General features: G+C 30.6%; 1 protein-coding gene and 1 pseudogene across 1 annotated transcript; both read right to left on the bottom strand.

The window, feature by feature from the left end:
• LOC107618190 (cytochrome P450 82G1) lies at positions 143-3180 on the bottom strand. Its single transcript, XM_016320179.2, has 2 exons — positions 2166-3180; positions 143-1070 (listed from the first exon to the last, which is right to left on the bottom strand). Exons 1-2 carry the CDS (start codon positions 3147-3149, stop codon positions 441-443), a joined length of 1614 nt encoding a protein of 537 aa, XP_016175665.1. The 5' UTR covers positions 3150-3180; the 3' UTR covers positions 143-440.
• The window catches only part of LOC107615154, a 12853-nt pseudogene continuing 7034 nt past the window's right edge, over positions 9587-15405 (bottom strand).

Genomic DNA, 15405 nt, shown 5'->3' with positions numbered 1-15405 from the left:
ATTTGTTGATTAGTTATTGTTTATTTATAATTTTCCTTTCAAAATCAAACAGGCTAAGTTAAATACTATCACCATAATAAGTAACAATAAATTTATTTGTGCTCCGTCAATCTATTTTTCTTACCGAGTACTGGAGGAAAGCTTTTAAAAGCAATAAGCAACAAGATACTTTTGTCCTTTATTGATACTAGTAAGAGTAATACACTAATACGGTAATACCACTACCATTTATTTCCCAAGTGACCTCATTATTCTCCTGCACCCCTTATCTTCTTACATACAAGACTACAATTGTAACAATGCAAGAGGCAAATATCTAACTTCATATGCCTAACACATATACTTGAACATTTAGAAATATTCATAGTCACCTTTTCTGTGATACATAATTGTGTATTTTTAGAAATACACAATTATTTCTCTACTTCCCATACATGTATTCAAAGGCCTTCATATAGCTCCAAAGGAAGACGAGGTTTGAGAACAATATCAAGGGCATGTTTCTTAGGCAAGGCCACACCTAACCCTTCACTCATATCAACTTCAGCACCACTCTTTCTTGACATATCGAAACCTTGAATCAACCTCGCCAATGTCAGATGCACAACTTGCAATCCAAACGTCATGCCAGCGCACGACCTTCTTCCTGAGCTAAACGGTATAAACTCGAAGTCCTGACCGCGAAAATCGATCCCCGAACAAGCGTTAAGGAACCTCTCAGGCTCAAAAGCATCAGGATTAGACCATGTTTTGGGATCCCTATGGAGCTTCCATAGATTGATGAACAAGCGAGTGCCCTTTGAGACATAGTAACCGTTTAGATAGCAGTCTTCTGTGGCTTCCCTGATTCCGGTTAAGGGTGCCGGTGGGTAGAGCCGAAGAGTCTCTTTGACAATGGCTTGGAGGTATTTGAGGTCTTTGATATCCGATTCTTGGACCCATTTGTGTTTTCCAATGACGGTATCCAACTCTTCTTTGGCAGCTTTCATGGCGTTTGGGTGGTTTAAGAGCAAGGAAAGTGACCATGTTAATGTCATGGCTGTGCTTCCTGATCCAGTTAGGACAAGCATCTACATATATACAACAAAATATTGTTAATTTGTTATTGACATATACTATATATCATTGGGAAAATGATGACGTCACAATAAAAAATTGAAATTAGGAACTCGGGGCTACAATTTTATTAGGAAAATCCCATTCACTAGTTAGTTATGATGAGAAGGACCACACATATATGTAAATTATGAATGATATGGCTCTAAATATGTACTAGAGATATTTTCTGTTCCATCTCCCTAGCTACCCAACAAGGAGGGCAGCTAACTAGCAATTTTTATTTTGAATTTTTTTGGATAGAATATAAATTTAAATTATCATAAAAAATATTTAAAATTTAACCAAAAAAATAAAACATCTCAAATCTAAAAAAATCATCCAAAAAATAAAAGAACATTTAAAATTATTAAAAAATATTTAAAATAAAAAAAATTATTTAAAACATAAAAAAACATTTAAAATTTTAAAAAAAATCTAAAACTAATAAAAAAAATCCAAAACAAATAAAAAAAAGAAAAAAAAAAAAGCGAAAAAAAATTAGAAAAAAAAAAAGAGAAAAAGCAAGCAGAAAAAGCCAAAAGCTCTTAAAACCAAGAGGCAAGAGCAAAAAGCCAATAAAGCGACATAGCCAGAGCACGACGTCTTTCTTCCTTGGTGGGGCAACAACAGCAACGGGTGGCGGTCTCCTCAGTGGCGTGATACCAATCTCCAATTAGCGTGATGTGCCAGGTGTTGTTTTAAATTTTAGAGAAAATGACAAATGATCATGATTTTTTGGTCTACCAACAGTTAAGTAGTTTAAAAATACATTTAAATTTTTAGTCTCTTCAAAATCTGGACATATTGATTTTGAGTTTAATTTGTTCAATTTTAAAAATTCTCTCACATGTACATTGGTATTAACCACGTCAGTACAATAAAATCAGAAATTTAATTGTATTTTCAAATCCATAAAGACTTTAATATCTACGGATCAAAAGATCAAAGACCTATTTATATTTTTTTTAAAATTTTAACTTTTTTTTTTTCTAATGGTTAATACATTATTATTATAAATAAACCCGATTATATTAGTCTTAATAATAATTAAGATGAAATTAACATACCAGTGTTGTTGCTTTGAGAACTATGTCCCTCTTATGGCCATAAATCTCATCATTTTCTTCAAATACTGAAATTAGTACATCCAAGAAATCATTCTCAGATTTATTACCATTCTCATCATCACCTCTTTTTCTCATATGATCATCCATCCACCTATGAAGAATAGAGTCCAATTCCTTAGCAGTTCTCTTCATAAAACCCACATACCCTTGAAAATCAAACCAACCAAGCCATGGAATCGCATCAGCTACAACAAAAACACCAAAAAGATAAGTAGCATCTCTAATCGCTTTCCTTAATCTCCATCCTTCACTATCTTCTTCCTTAATCGCTTCATCACTGAACCTTTTCCCTGCTATCATCTGCACATTAATGTTAAACGTCATGTGCTCTATTAAATCACTTATGGTTACACTAACTAACTTATTCGAGTTCCCGTGGCAGTTACAAAAACTGAACAAATCTTTGACAAGAGTATAAATCTCTCTGTCTCTGATATGTTTCAGCTTCTCAAGCCTGTAACTCGAGAGAAGCTCGAGCGTCGCAATTTTTCTGATCTCGCGCCAGTACTGTCCGTATGGCGCGAGACCAAAAATGGCATTGTCATAGCCAAGGAATCTGCCTCCGGCTGTGCCCGGCCGCGAGGCGAAGACTCTGTCTTTAGTTGTGAGGCATTCCTTGGCGAGCTCTGCGCTGCTCACCATGATTGTAGGGTGGCAGCCGAGCCGAAGAGCAAAGATTGAGCCGTATTTGTCGGCCATGGCTGAGAAGGTTCTAAAATAAGGGATTTTATCATTGAGGAGATGAAGGTGACCTATGATGGGTAAACCACCTGGTATTTCAGGAACTTTGGTTTTGATATTTCTTTTTTTGGATCCACTATTATTATGTGATCTGATGGACCTTATGGTGAAGTAGTATAAGATTAACAAAGCTAAAATTGCAGCAAAAGGTTGGACACAATAAGTGGTAGTATCCAAATCCATGCTGTGTCTCAAGGAGAGTATGTATAGCTCTACGATGCCAAGCACTTCTATTTATAATGGAAAAATATACTATACAAACATATTATCTACTAATTTATTGCCAACAATAATTAATATTAAAGACAATTCTACTAGAAGACATATGTATAAGGAGATATATTCATAAAGACACTTTCATTAAATATAATCATAAAAACGACATTTTTATTAGACACATCCACAAAGACACTTCTATTAAACATAGACATAAATAAGAGTTGACATAGGTTGGTAAAATCCTTAGTTACATAGCGGAATTGATTTATAATTAAGAATGAAAATTTGTTATGAGATATTATTAAAGTAAGATATTATCAACCTCTAATTTTGAACCGACAAATGTTTGAAAAAAATAAAAAATTAGTTTAGATTAGTCTAAGACTATTTCCAATAGAAAACTCATTCCAGTCCTTATTTATGGCCCACCTGTCATAAAAAGTAACTCCACATCAACTTTTGGATCATAAATAATAAATAAGAACTCAAAGAATCTCTCTCTTCTCCATTAGAAGAAACTAACTTTAATCCCTATTGTGGTCTCACTTAATTAATTAATTAAAGTAATTAAAATTAATATAATAATTATTTTTTATAATAATATTATTTAAATTTATAAATTCAAAATAATTCAATATTATAAATATTAAAATAAAAAACTTAAATTTGTATTTTTTATTTTTTTTATTAACTTACCACATGACATAATTTTATTGGTTGTTATAAGTTTCTGTTTAAATGAATTCTCAACTTTGATCTACGTGAAGAGTTTTCCTTCCCTTTTCACTCCAACGGTAATTGAGTCCCCATATGTCAAAAGAGAAACTCTATTTCTTAGCATTAGAGTTGCTCTAAGGTTCTCTTATTTTATATTTATTAATTATTTTTAAAATAAATACATAATATTAAATATAATAAATATATAATTTTAAATATTATATGTATAAAATTATAACAATTATAATTTTATATTATTGTCTTTTTAGCATTACTGTTTTAAATAATAGTAGAATAAAGTGAGTCCAATCAACTAGCTATCCTTATCTTTACGTACAAATTAACTAAAAATGAATTTTTTTTCACTTTTTAAAATGATTATTTGATTTGTTTAGAGGTGTGTTTTATGGTACCTACTACTTATAAATTGGATCAAGATTTTATAAAGTGAAAAAATTAATAAAGTGAAAAGTTAATTATTCTTAAATTAAGGGATTTAGATCCTCTAAATTTTAAATCTTACTTTAGAGGAAAAAGTGCGACCTCTTATTATTTATTTCATAAGTGGAATAAAAAAAAATATGAAAGAGAAACTATTTAAGAATGAAAGATCATACTTTATCTTTTAAAGTAAAAATTCAAAATTAAAGTATCCAAATTCTAAATTAAGATAGTGGATACATGTTCTAACTTCATAAAAGAGTAATGCTCGTAGTAAATACATCTCTCAATACTCATATTTAATCAATTTAGACCAAAATATTTGTAGACACATTAAAAAAAATCCTTGATTAAATATAAAGGTTATGTTTAATTGGAAGAAAAAAATAAAGAGGAAGAAAGTAGAAAGGAAAGAAATATAAAAAAAAAATTGAGTAAATTTTTATTTTCTATAAATATGTTTGGATGAAAGGAAAATAAGAAGGAAAGAAATGTTATAAAAAGATGATTTCACCCTTATATTATAAAATATATTAAAAAAAATATTAGAAGTAGAGAAACATATCAAGTTTTCATTTTTTTTTTCCCAAAATTGGAGAAGAAAAAAATTGGTGAGTCCCATCAACTTTTTTACACTATTCAATTTTCTCTCTAATTTTTTTCTTCTACCAAACAATAGAAGCCAATGAGTTATAATTCAAATGGCATAATCTCCCAATACTTATCTAAGAGGTTGCAGGTTCGAGTCTCTCTATCTTTGGTTAAAAAAAATTAATAATAGAAAATAATCAATTTTCTTTAAATTTTTTTCTCCTTTTTTTTCTATTGAATTAGAATTGATTTTTGGTACATTAATATGATGACAAATATTTATTATATTAGGTTAAAAGTCCAAGTGTGATTTAGTGTGTGTTACTGTTAGTATTGCAGGCCCAATACTTCATCTCTCAGCGTACATCATGAAAAATTAAAAAAAAAACTTCATAATACTCAAAATAAAATATCAATCCAATACTTATGAAGACAAATCAAAACCAAAACATAAAGAAAGAAGATTCTGCATTTGCTAAAAAAAAAAGGATAGTTGGCAACACTATGAAGAATGAAAAAACACTAAGGACACAAGGAAAGCATAAAAACAAAATACAAGAATAGCAGAAGTAATGAAGCAACTCCAAGAACAGCAGAGGTAGTGGAGCAAAATAAAAAAAGAATGCATGCTAACAAAGACAGCAACAATGGACAAAATCAACAAAAAAAAATGAAGAGAGAGTGAACCAATTTGAGGGAGTAAGTTTCTCACTATATAGATAGCTTTTAACAATATTTGAAGACAAGAAAAATAAAGTAAAAAATTTAGAGTATCATTTCATACATGCAAAATTTTTTTTTTTTAATTTTGTGTTTTATTTTAGATTTCATTGTTATGGCTATCTGATGGTTATCTTTCTGTAATTAAGATAAAAAAATTATATATAGTGAGGTGAAAAATAAAAAAATCCATGAGAGAAAAGAGACAAGAGAGATACACTGAAAAAGCCAAAAAAAATTTCTGTGTATTTGGTTATTGTTAAACTATGATTAGTTTCTCTTACCAAGTTTGGATTGCACTTGGTAGTCATTAATTCAGTTGGATTCTGCTTGTCAAGTTGGGATAGCACTTGGTGGCTGTTAAACCAGTTGAGGTTTCCTTTACCAAGTTAGAACAGTATTTGGTGGTGGTTAGATTTGCTTAGAAGTTAAGTGGTTGATACTAGATGAATTAGGTTGTAATTCATTGGTATTGGTGTATGTAATCAGTTTGATTATAGTGAAAATTTTACCATGATTGTAGTATAGACTAGATGTAGGATTCATGGTACAAGAAAACCAAAGCAGGATACATGATTATCTAATTCTCTTCTTTCTTACTCTGTTATGTTCTACTTTTAGAGAAACTAAAAAAATCTCCTGCATAATTTGCTTTTGCAAAAACAGAGAAAAGAATTTCAGTTTTAAAATTAACTTGATTCAACCCCCTTATCAAGTTCTAGCTACTGTCAATTGGTATCAGAGCCAGGTTCTAAAGAGTTAAGCTTCACAGATTGGAACAAAGATCTATGACCAATAACATGGGTATAAATATCATGGTGTACACGCTCACTGAAGGTCAGTTTAACAATAGACCTCCATACTTCAAAGTCAGCAACTACTCATACTGGAAAGAGAGAATAAGAATCTTTGTGCAATCAATCGATTATAGCAGTTGGAATATTATTATCAATGGTTCTGATATTTTAATAAAGCAAAATAATGATGGAGATGTGGTGCCAAAGAAAAACAATGAATGGACAGAGGATGAAAAAAAGAAGGTTGAACTCAATGCCAAGACAATTAACCTAATGCACTGTGCTATCAGTTTTGAAGAGTACAAAAAAATTTTAAGGTGCAAAACTGCAAAAAAAATTTGGGACAAGTTGAAACTCACCCATGAAGAAACAAAACAAATGGGAGAGACAAGAAAAAACATGCTGATGAAGGAGTATGAGATGTTTGTCATGAAGGAGGAAGAAAGCATTGATCAGATGTTTGAGAGGTTCTCAATAATCATTAACAACTTGGATGCAATGAGAAAAAAAAACTATTCCAAAGAAACTTTAGTGAGGTCTTGAAGAGTATCACTAAAAAATGAGAAGTGAAAAGTACAGTCATCTCAGAAAAGAATGATTTGATAAAAATCACCTATGATGAGCTAAGAGGCAAGCTGCTAGCCTATAAAATTATCCACATGTCTCAAGATAGAGATGACAAAAAAACGTGTAGCATTAAAGTCAATAATGATAGCTAAAGAAGAGGAATCCGATGACAGCATTTCAAATGAAGAGATAGTGCTCTTTGCGAGAAAAATGAGGAGATTAATGAGATACAAAAGCAAAGGTCAAGGAACTACTTTATCCAAAGATTCTAAAAAGAATCAATCCAAATTTACTTGTCACCACTGTAAGGAGTAAAGTCACTTCAAGTCCGACTATCCTCAATTGAAGAAAAGCAAAAAATCAAGGAAGGGCAAGAAGAAGGTGATAATGGCAACATGGGAATATTTGAAAAATAATTCTGATTCTGAAGATGAAGAAGATTCTGATCATGAGGCTCAAATGTGCTTGATGGCTGATCACACAAACATGGATAAAGTAGACTTCTCTGAATTATCCACTAATGAACTACACTCTATTATCAAAGATTTAACTGTTTAACTGTGAACTCAAAGAAATTGTTTGATAAATATGTTAAGTGCAAGAAAGACAATGAGACATTAAGATTTGAAAATAAATTTTTATTAAAAAAAGTTAAGGTAACCGAAGCTTGTGATAAAAAATCTTTGAAATAAGAAAATAATGCTTTAAGAGATGAATTAAATAAATTCAAACTCAAGCATTCAGTCACCCTCTATTGATCTAATTGCTGAAAATAAAAGGTTGAATGAAAAAATTAAAAATCTTAATGGAGACCTAACAAAATTTGTTCAAGGTTCACAAAATCTTGATAAATTACTTGCTTGTCAAAGATCTAATTTTAAAAAATTTGGACTTGAATTTAAAGAAGAAAGCAAATCTATTTTTAAACAAACACTTAAAAAATCTGAAACTTTTTCTTCTAAGAATGTTAAGATTAAAATTTTCAACAAGCCTCAAAATTCAACAACTAAGAACCATTGCTATAAATACAATAGCCTCAACAATGCTTCATTTTTCTAAGGTCTTTTGGTGATAACAAATTGTATAAAGTTCATGATTATAATGCTCTTGGACAATCAAAAAGATTTCACATAAGATTATTCAAATGGATTTGGATACCTAAGGTTAGTTGAAGAATATACAAGTTTGTCTTACATGCAAGAAGAAAAAGGATATGTGCTATTTTGATAGTGGATATTCAAGGCATATGACCGGAAAGTCTACCTTTTTCATCAAACTCGACAAGTATGATGGAGGGTTTATGACTTTCGGAGATGATGATAAAGGTAAGATAATTGTCATTGATAAGGTTGGTAAAGATTTATCACTTGCATAGATAGTATTTTTCTAGTAGATGGGTTAAATCATATTCTTTTGAGTATAAGTCAATTATATGTGACATTGGATATGCAGTAACTTTTAGGAAATTAGATTGTAGAGTCATAAATAAAAAAACAAGAACTGCTTGGTTTATTGCAAGAAGATGACAATATCTATGGTCTCACTCTAGATGATCTTAAGGTTCAAAATGTAACTTATTTTTTTTCAATGAAATCTGAAAAATGGATGTGACACAAGAGATTGGAACATGGTAATATGTTCCAAATCTCTAAACTTGTTAAAAGAGAATTAGTTAGAGGTTTTTCTAATATTAAGTTTGACAATGGCATCACACATGTGATGCTTGTCAAATAGGCAAACAAATAAAAATGTCTTTCAAACTCAAAGAAGATGTCTCTACTAAGAAACCATTGAAATTGTTACATCTTGACATGTTTAGACTTACTACTTACTAGGACTCAAAGTCATGGAAGAAAAAGCTATGGAATGATTTTTGTGGATGACTATATAAGGTTCAGTTGAGTGTGCTTCCTAACTCATAAGCATGAAATATTTTCTGTTTTTGAAAAAGGTTTAATTATTCTGCAAGTTCCTATAGTTTCACCGAATTTTCAATTCCTCCCTATACTTTTTTTCTTTTCAATTGGGTCCCTATACATTATTTTTTTTAATTTAGTCCCTATTAACGTTAAACGTCAAAAAAATGTTAGTGAATTGTGAAATTACTTGTATACCCTTAGGGACCTAATTAAAAAAAAAACAGTATAAGGATCTAATTGAAAATTCGATAAAACTATAAATATTAAATGAAAGATATTCCTATAATCCTATTCAATGATTCTACCACATGAAAGATATTCCTATAATCTTTTTTATTTTGTCACCATCATTCTTTTGCTTATTTATATACAAATTGTACCAAAAATATCTTTTTTTTTTACTTTTAAAATATCTTATCTTAAGAACATACAAAAAAAAAAGGAATGAATAAAATGAAACAAAAATAGTAGTAATAAGTATATATAAAATTCAATTTCCATCATTCAAGTATTCATTATGATTATGTAACGTTTTACATTTTAGGTGGATTCATGGAATATAATTTGTGTCTTTATCATATCATGGTACACCATAAAAAATCACAAGACTAGGTAATTTGTGTTATTGAAATTTAACTAAAAACGAAAACTATAGAAAATATAGTTTCTTGTGTTGCAACCTCCCACTCTCTGAAACAGTATAGGAATCAATAATAACATTGATAACGGCCGGTTTTTGAGCCAAGAAAGATTCTGAAAGAGCAGACTTGAGTTCATTAGGTGTCCCAACAAGATAGTCCTTTCTACCAAAAACTTCAATCAAAGCATGGTAGCCTACTTTCGGAACGAAGGAAGTTGGAGCAGGATCATCTTTGTGAGGTCCATTAATCTCTTTGAGGTTCTCCAGTTACCACCATAGACACCTTCATTTTAAAAACAATCACTACTACAAGTACTTGGTACTAAACCAATGTCTGGATTGAAAAAAAAAGATAAAACATATAAGGCAATACATATTTTCTCAAGTATTGACAAAAGATAACGACAACAAGAACGGATAACAATATTCAGGACAACAAGATTCGTTTATAATTTACCTTTACCACTACTCAGTACTTGCTAGTAACTAGTAAAAATTATCTCCTAGAACTTGAGATTTTGGGTTAATCCTATCTATCACAGAACTATTAGCTATGGACATAAACATAAAATAGTTCATGGAAGATCCTAATTCAAAACAATGGCCATAAAAGTTTCTGCTAGCGTTTTATGATTTGTGGTTAGACCTTAAGTTGTTTCTATAAACATATATTTGAGACATGCGTGAATCAATAGAATCAGTCGTCATATTCTCAATTTTATACACTTTTCATACTGGTTGTTACTTAATAATAATATATAGACTAAAATAAAAACCATTCCATTATATGATGATAAAAATATAACTAAAGATAAGGGCATCAATCTACATAACACAATGAAAGAGCAATTAAATAGATAAATATAAGAATGCATATTCTCAATTTTATACACTTTTCATACTGGTTGTTACTTAATAATAATATATAGACTAAAATAAAAACCATTCCATTATATGATGATAAAAATATAACTAAAAATAAGGGCATCAATCCACGTAACACAATGGAAGGGCAATTAAATAGATAAACATAAGCATGGATTCAGTAGTATCTATTTTAACTTCAATGGCACTAAATCCGAATCCAAAATCCCCTTCAACTACAACAACAAATCAATCGAGACAAGTCACTGCAGCCGAATTGCACCGAGGCCAACTCCTATGGTCCCCCAAGTCCCTGCATCCAACCTAGTCCTGAGTTCTGTCTAAACCAACACAGCCTTACCTACATCTATGGTGTTTGTACCCTCAGACACCACTCCCGGAGCCGGGCTTCCGATTCCAAGAATTGCAATCTGTCTCAAGAATTAAAATAATATAGTAATTGAATTGAGAGAATCACCAGGGTGAAAAACATTTTTGCTTCGAAACACTAGGTACTCAATGTGAATATAACAGAACCACAATGCCTACAATTAATACGATTACACGGCATAAAAAAAATTTAAAGAAGCCATACTTTAGTGCTCCCATACACATTTGTAACTAGTCCAAAACCTTTCCAAGAAATTACGCAATTACAGTGAATAGAATATCAATGCCAAAACTAAAACACAACTATGGAGTCATGAATGACTTGACACCAAAAAAATAACAGCACATAGAAATTCAAATCTTATACATTTAACAACCAAAATGAAATAAAAATGAAGAAACTAACTCACCTGTTATGGCAGATCGAGTGTGCAGGCAACAAGGCAAGGCGAGGTGGCGCGAGGTGAGGCGAGGCGCGCCGAGTGGCGGACAGGGCTTCAACGATCAATCAGTTCAGATCCTCAGAGACCGACGGACCGACGGAGGCTATGGATGAAGAGGACGGATCGATGGCTATGGATGAAGACGACGGACCAACGGAGGAGAACGCACCGCACATGATTTTCAGGGAGCAAATTAGGGGCTGGCTAGGTTTTTTTTTCCTTTGGCACAAAATGCTATGGGGTTTTTGGGTATTTTAAAAAATTAGAAATATATCCAATTAGTATACCTAATTCAAACAGGAGAATATTCGTTTTTTTTAACAGAATATTCTGTTATTTTAAACGTTATTCTCACGGCAGGGACTTAATTGAAAAAATTTTTAATGTATAGGGACTAAATTGAAAAGAAAAAAAAGTATTGGGACTTAATTGAAAATTCAGTGAAACTATAGGGACTCGCAGAGTAATTAAACCTTTGAAAAATTTAGCAAGATTCAAAATGAAAAAGATCTAAAAATTATTTCAATTAGAAGTGATCATGGTAAAGAATTTGAAAACCAACATTTTGAATCTTTTTGTGATAAACTAGGCACATCACACAATTTCTTTTGTCCTAGAACACCACAACAAAATGATATTGTAGAAAGAAAAATAGAAATTTACAGAAAATGGTTAGAGCTATATTGTGTGAATATAATGTTCCTAAATTCTTATGGACTGAAACTGTAAATACAGTTTGTTACATTTTAAATTAAACACTCATAAGAAAGTTTTTAAGAAAATACCCTATGAACTTCGAAAAGGACACCCTCCTAGTCTCAAATATTTTTGTGTGTTTGGTTGCAAGTGTTTTATACTGAACATAAAAGAAAATTTAAAAAAATTTGATCTAAAAACACATAAAAGTATTTTTCTTGGTTATTCCACAAATAGCAAAGCCTATAGAATCTATAACAAGAACTCTAAGACTGTTGAGGAGACTATGCATGTCACATTTTGTGAATCTAACAAAATTTCTAGTGTTTATATTGATGAAAGTCCAGGAATCAGAATTGAAGTGACCAAGACTACTAAGACAGAATAGTCAAAATCTTGCTCACTGAAAGCTGTACCTGAAAGCATAGAGAATGGATTTTGCAAGATACCATCTGGAATTATCTCTTGTCGCAGCTAAAAATTCTGAAGAGACAATTGTTGATCAAGATGAACCTGAATCATCAACCCAAACCAAAAGGCTAAAAGAATAAAAATTTTCAAAAAGTTATCTAAAAAAATTTATAATTTGTGATCCCTCTAAAGGTGTGACTATAAGAGCATCTTTGAAAAAAACTGAATTAAACAATGTGGCTCTCATCTTAAAGATTGAACATCAAAATATCCAAGAAGCACTTGCTAATCCATTTTAGGTATTGGCTATAAAAGAGAAATTATAGCAGTTTGAAAAAAATCAAGTCTAGACCCTTGTACCTGATTCAAATGGAAAGAAAGTCACAAGTACAAAAATAAATTTTCAGAAATAAACTAGGTGAAGATGGGACCATTGTCCGAAACAAAGCAAGACTAGTTGCTCAAAGTTATGGTCAAGAGGAGGAAATTGATTTGGATGAATCATCCTCACCTATAGCTCGAATGGAGGCTATTAAATTGCTCTTAGCCTATGCGGTTTATTGTGATTTCAAGTTATTCCAAATGATGTAAGTATGCATTTCTAAATGGAACAATAGATAGAGAATCTATGTGGCTCAACCTCTTAGATTTGAAAACAAAATTTTTTCAAATTATGTTTTCAAACTTGCTAAAACCTTGTATAGTTTGAGACAAGTTCCTAAAGTTTAGTATAGGAAGCTTAGCTTATTTTTGTTGAAAAATGATTTTCATAAAGGAGTCACTGACACCCCTCTATTTATTAGAAATTCTAATGATCATTTTAAAATAAGTTCTTCATGTAAATTTCTAATTTCAAGATAGGAAATTAATCATAAAAGCAAATTAAAAGATTCTTTCTCAATTTTTTGTTATTTTATACAAAACCTAATATTAACAACAAGTAAAAGAGATAGATTGAAATTAAAAAAAAAATTATTCTACCTTTTATTCATATTTTTATGTAAAAATTCACATGCAATTATTTACATGTGAAATTGATAATTAAAAACTATTAGATAATTTGATAGATTTGACTAAATAAATATGTAATAATTTTCAATTTTCAACTTCACACACACAAAAACAACTACATGCGAATTTTCACTTATATTTATACAATAAAAAAGGATTTACTACTTAACTCCGTTTGCTCATGTTACAATTTCGTCACGAAATCAAAGTACGATTTTCATTCATCCAAAACAAAAATTAACTTATCTTTGGTTAAAAGCTTCTTTTTTGGAAAAAAGGTTTGCTATCATGATTTAACTCCCCCTTCTCGTACATATTTGCATAATTTCATTTGATATTAGGGATGGTTTTCTAGGGGTTGAGCCTCTTATTGATTGAAGAGACAAAAATCCATTATGGCAGAATTATATCTAGTCAAATATGTGAAGGGCTCTTATTATATACTTAACAAACTTTTATTCTTTGACGAAGATAACTATTCCTACTGAAGAGACAAGATGAGACTCTTTACTGAGTTCACAAGTCTTAACATGTGCAATATAGGAGTAAAGTTGAATATGACAAAATCATAAGAGAATTCACCTTGTAGATAAACACTTTGAGTGTTGTAGTGGACAATTCACTATGTTTTCTTACCCCTGTTTTTTCTGGATCTACATAAGATTTGCCCCTATACTTTCTAAAAGAGAAACAAATTGTTCTAAATCAAAAACTATAAATCGAAAACTAAATAGTCAAATAAAACGCCCTCATCCCTTTTTTGTAGGTGCATTATTACAAATTTGGTATTGTTAGAGAAACAATAAAAAAAAGTCTGAATTTATCTTATTAAGTATTCATTAATTATTACTAGAATTAATAATAGGCCTACTACACATATAAACTTTTTTGGCTTACAAACTATACAAATTGTTCCAAGTCCAAGAAAAAAACACGCGCACCACTCTTTTAGAATCAAGCGTCCAACGCACGCGCCTTAATCACCCTTTCACAACACGTTCACTCTTCCTCTTCTTCCTCAATCAAAACGCAAATCGTCAAGATTCAAGGAACATTTGAAACAAACTACGATTCTGCAGAAACGTTCCAACTCCTCGCGAAGAGTAGAAGAAATCAAGAAGAAAATATACAAATCTCCATAAAAAATCACCAGAAAAAACGAAGAAACATTATTCAATGTACTGTTTTACTGTTCTTCTAAATTTTTCTTTTAGATTGTCTCTGTCATGTGCCTCATCCTTAACCAGTAAAACATTAAAAGATTTTAGGAAGAAATATATTGTTTCCCCCTGTTTTGGGTGTATTTCTTAAATCCTTTGGGTGTATTTCTGTAATCTTTTGGATGTTTTCGTAACCGTTTTGGTGTATTTCTGTAATCCTTTCTGTAACTGTTTGGGTGTATTTCTGTAATCGTTTGGGTGTATTTCTGAAATTCCATTATCTTCAAAACGATTTCAAAGCTTGATTTCAAAAACCATAAAAATCGAAAAAAAACGAGAACGCACAAATGAGATCCAACAAATTTGACAAGAAACTCGAAAAAAGAAACGAAATCTTTTGAAAAATAGAAGTTATATATTTGCGCGTTAATTGATTTGAATTGATTTAAAAGTCTGTTAAAGAAACACGTAACATAAGTAGTGCATTTAGTGGGTTTCGTTCTCTTCAAACCTTTAAACTTGTAAAGTTTGTAAACGCAAAATACTTGTATGTAAAAATTTTCTCAATTAATAAATACTAAATAAAATAAATTTTGACAGTTTTTGACTAATCTATTTTTGTTATTAAATATTTCTGTTACAAATTTAACAGACTTTTCATTTTTTAGATAACATTAAAGAGTTACCAAGATATTAGTTCAATTTTATATATCTCATTGATCTCAGATGAAAACAAACTTGGATCTGAACCGAACGAGTTATACATTTCCTACAAGGCTCACTATCTAAAACAATTTCAATAATATCAGATGATATGTTAAACATAAAAAGTAAATTACCCACTAATCGGTCA

This window comes from Arachis ipaensis, chromosome B09, assembly GCF_000816755.2.
Source record: "Arachis ipaensis cultivar K30076 chromosome B09, Araip1.1, whole genome shotgun sequence".
In the NCBI taxonomy this organism is placed as follows: Eukaryota; Viridiplantae; Streptophyta; class Magnoliopsida; order Fabales; family Fabaceae; genus Arachis; species Arachis ipaensis.
This window is presented reverse-complemented; position numbering and strand designations above follow the sequence as displayed.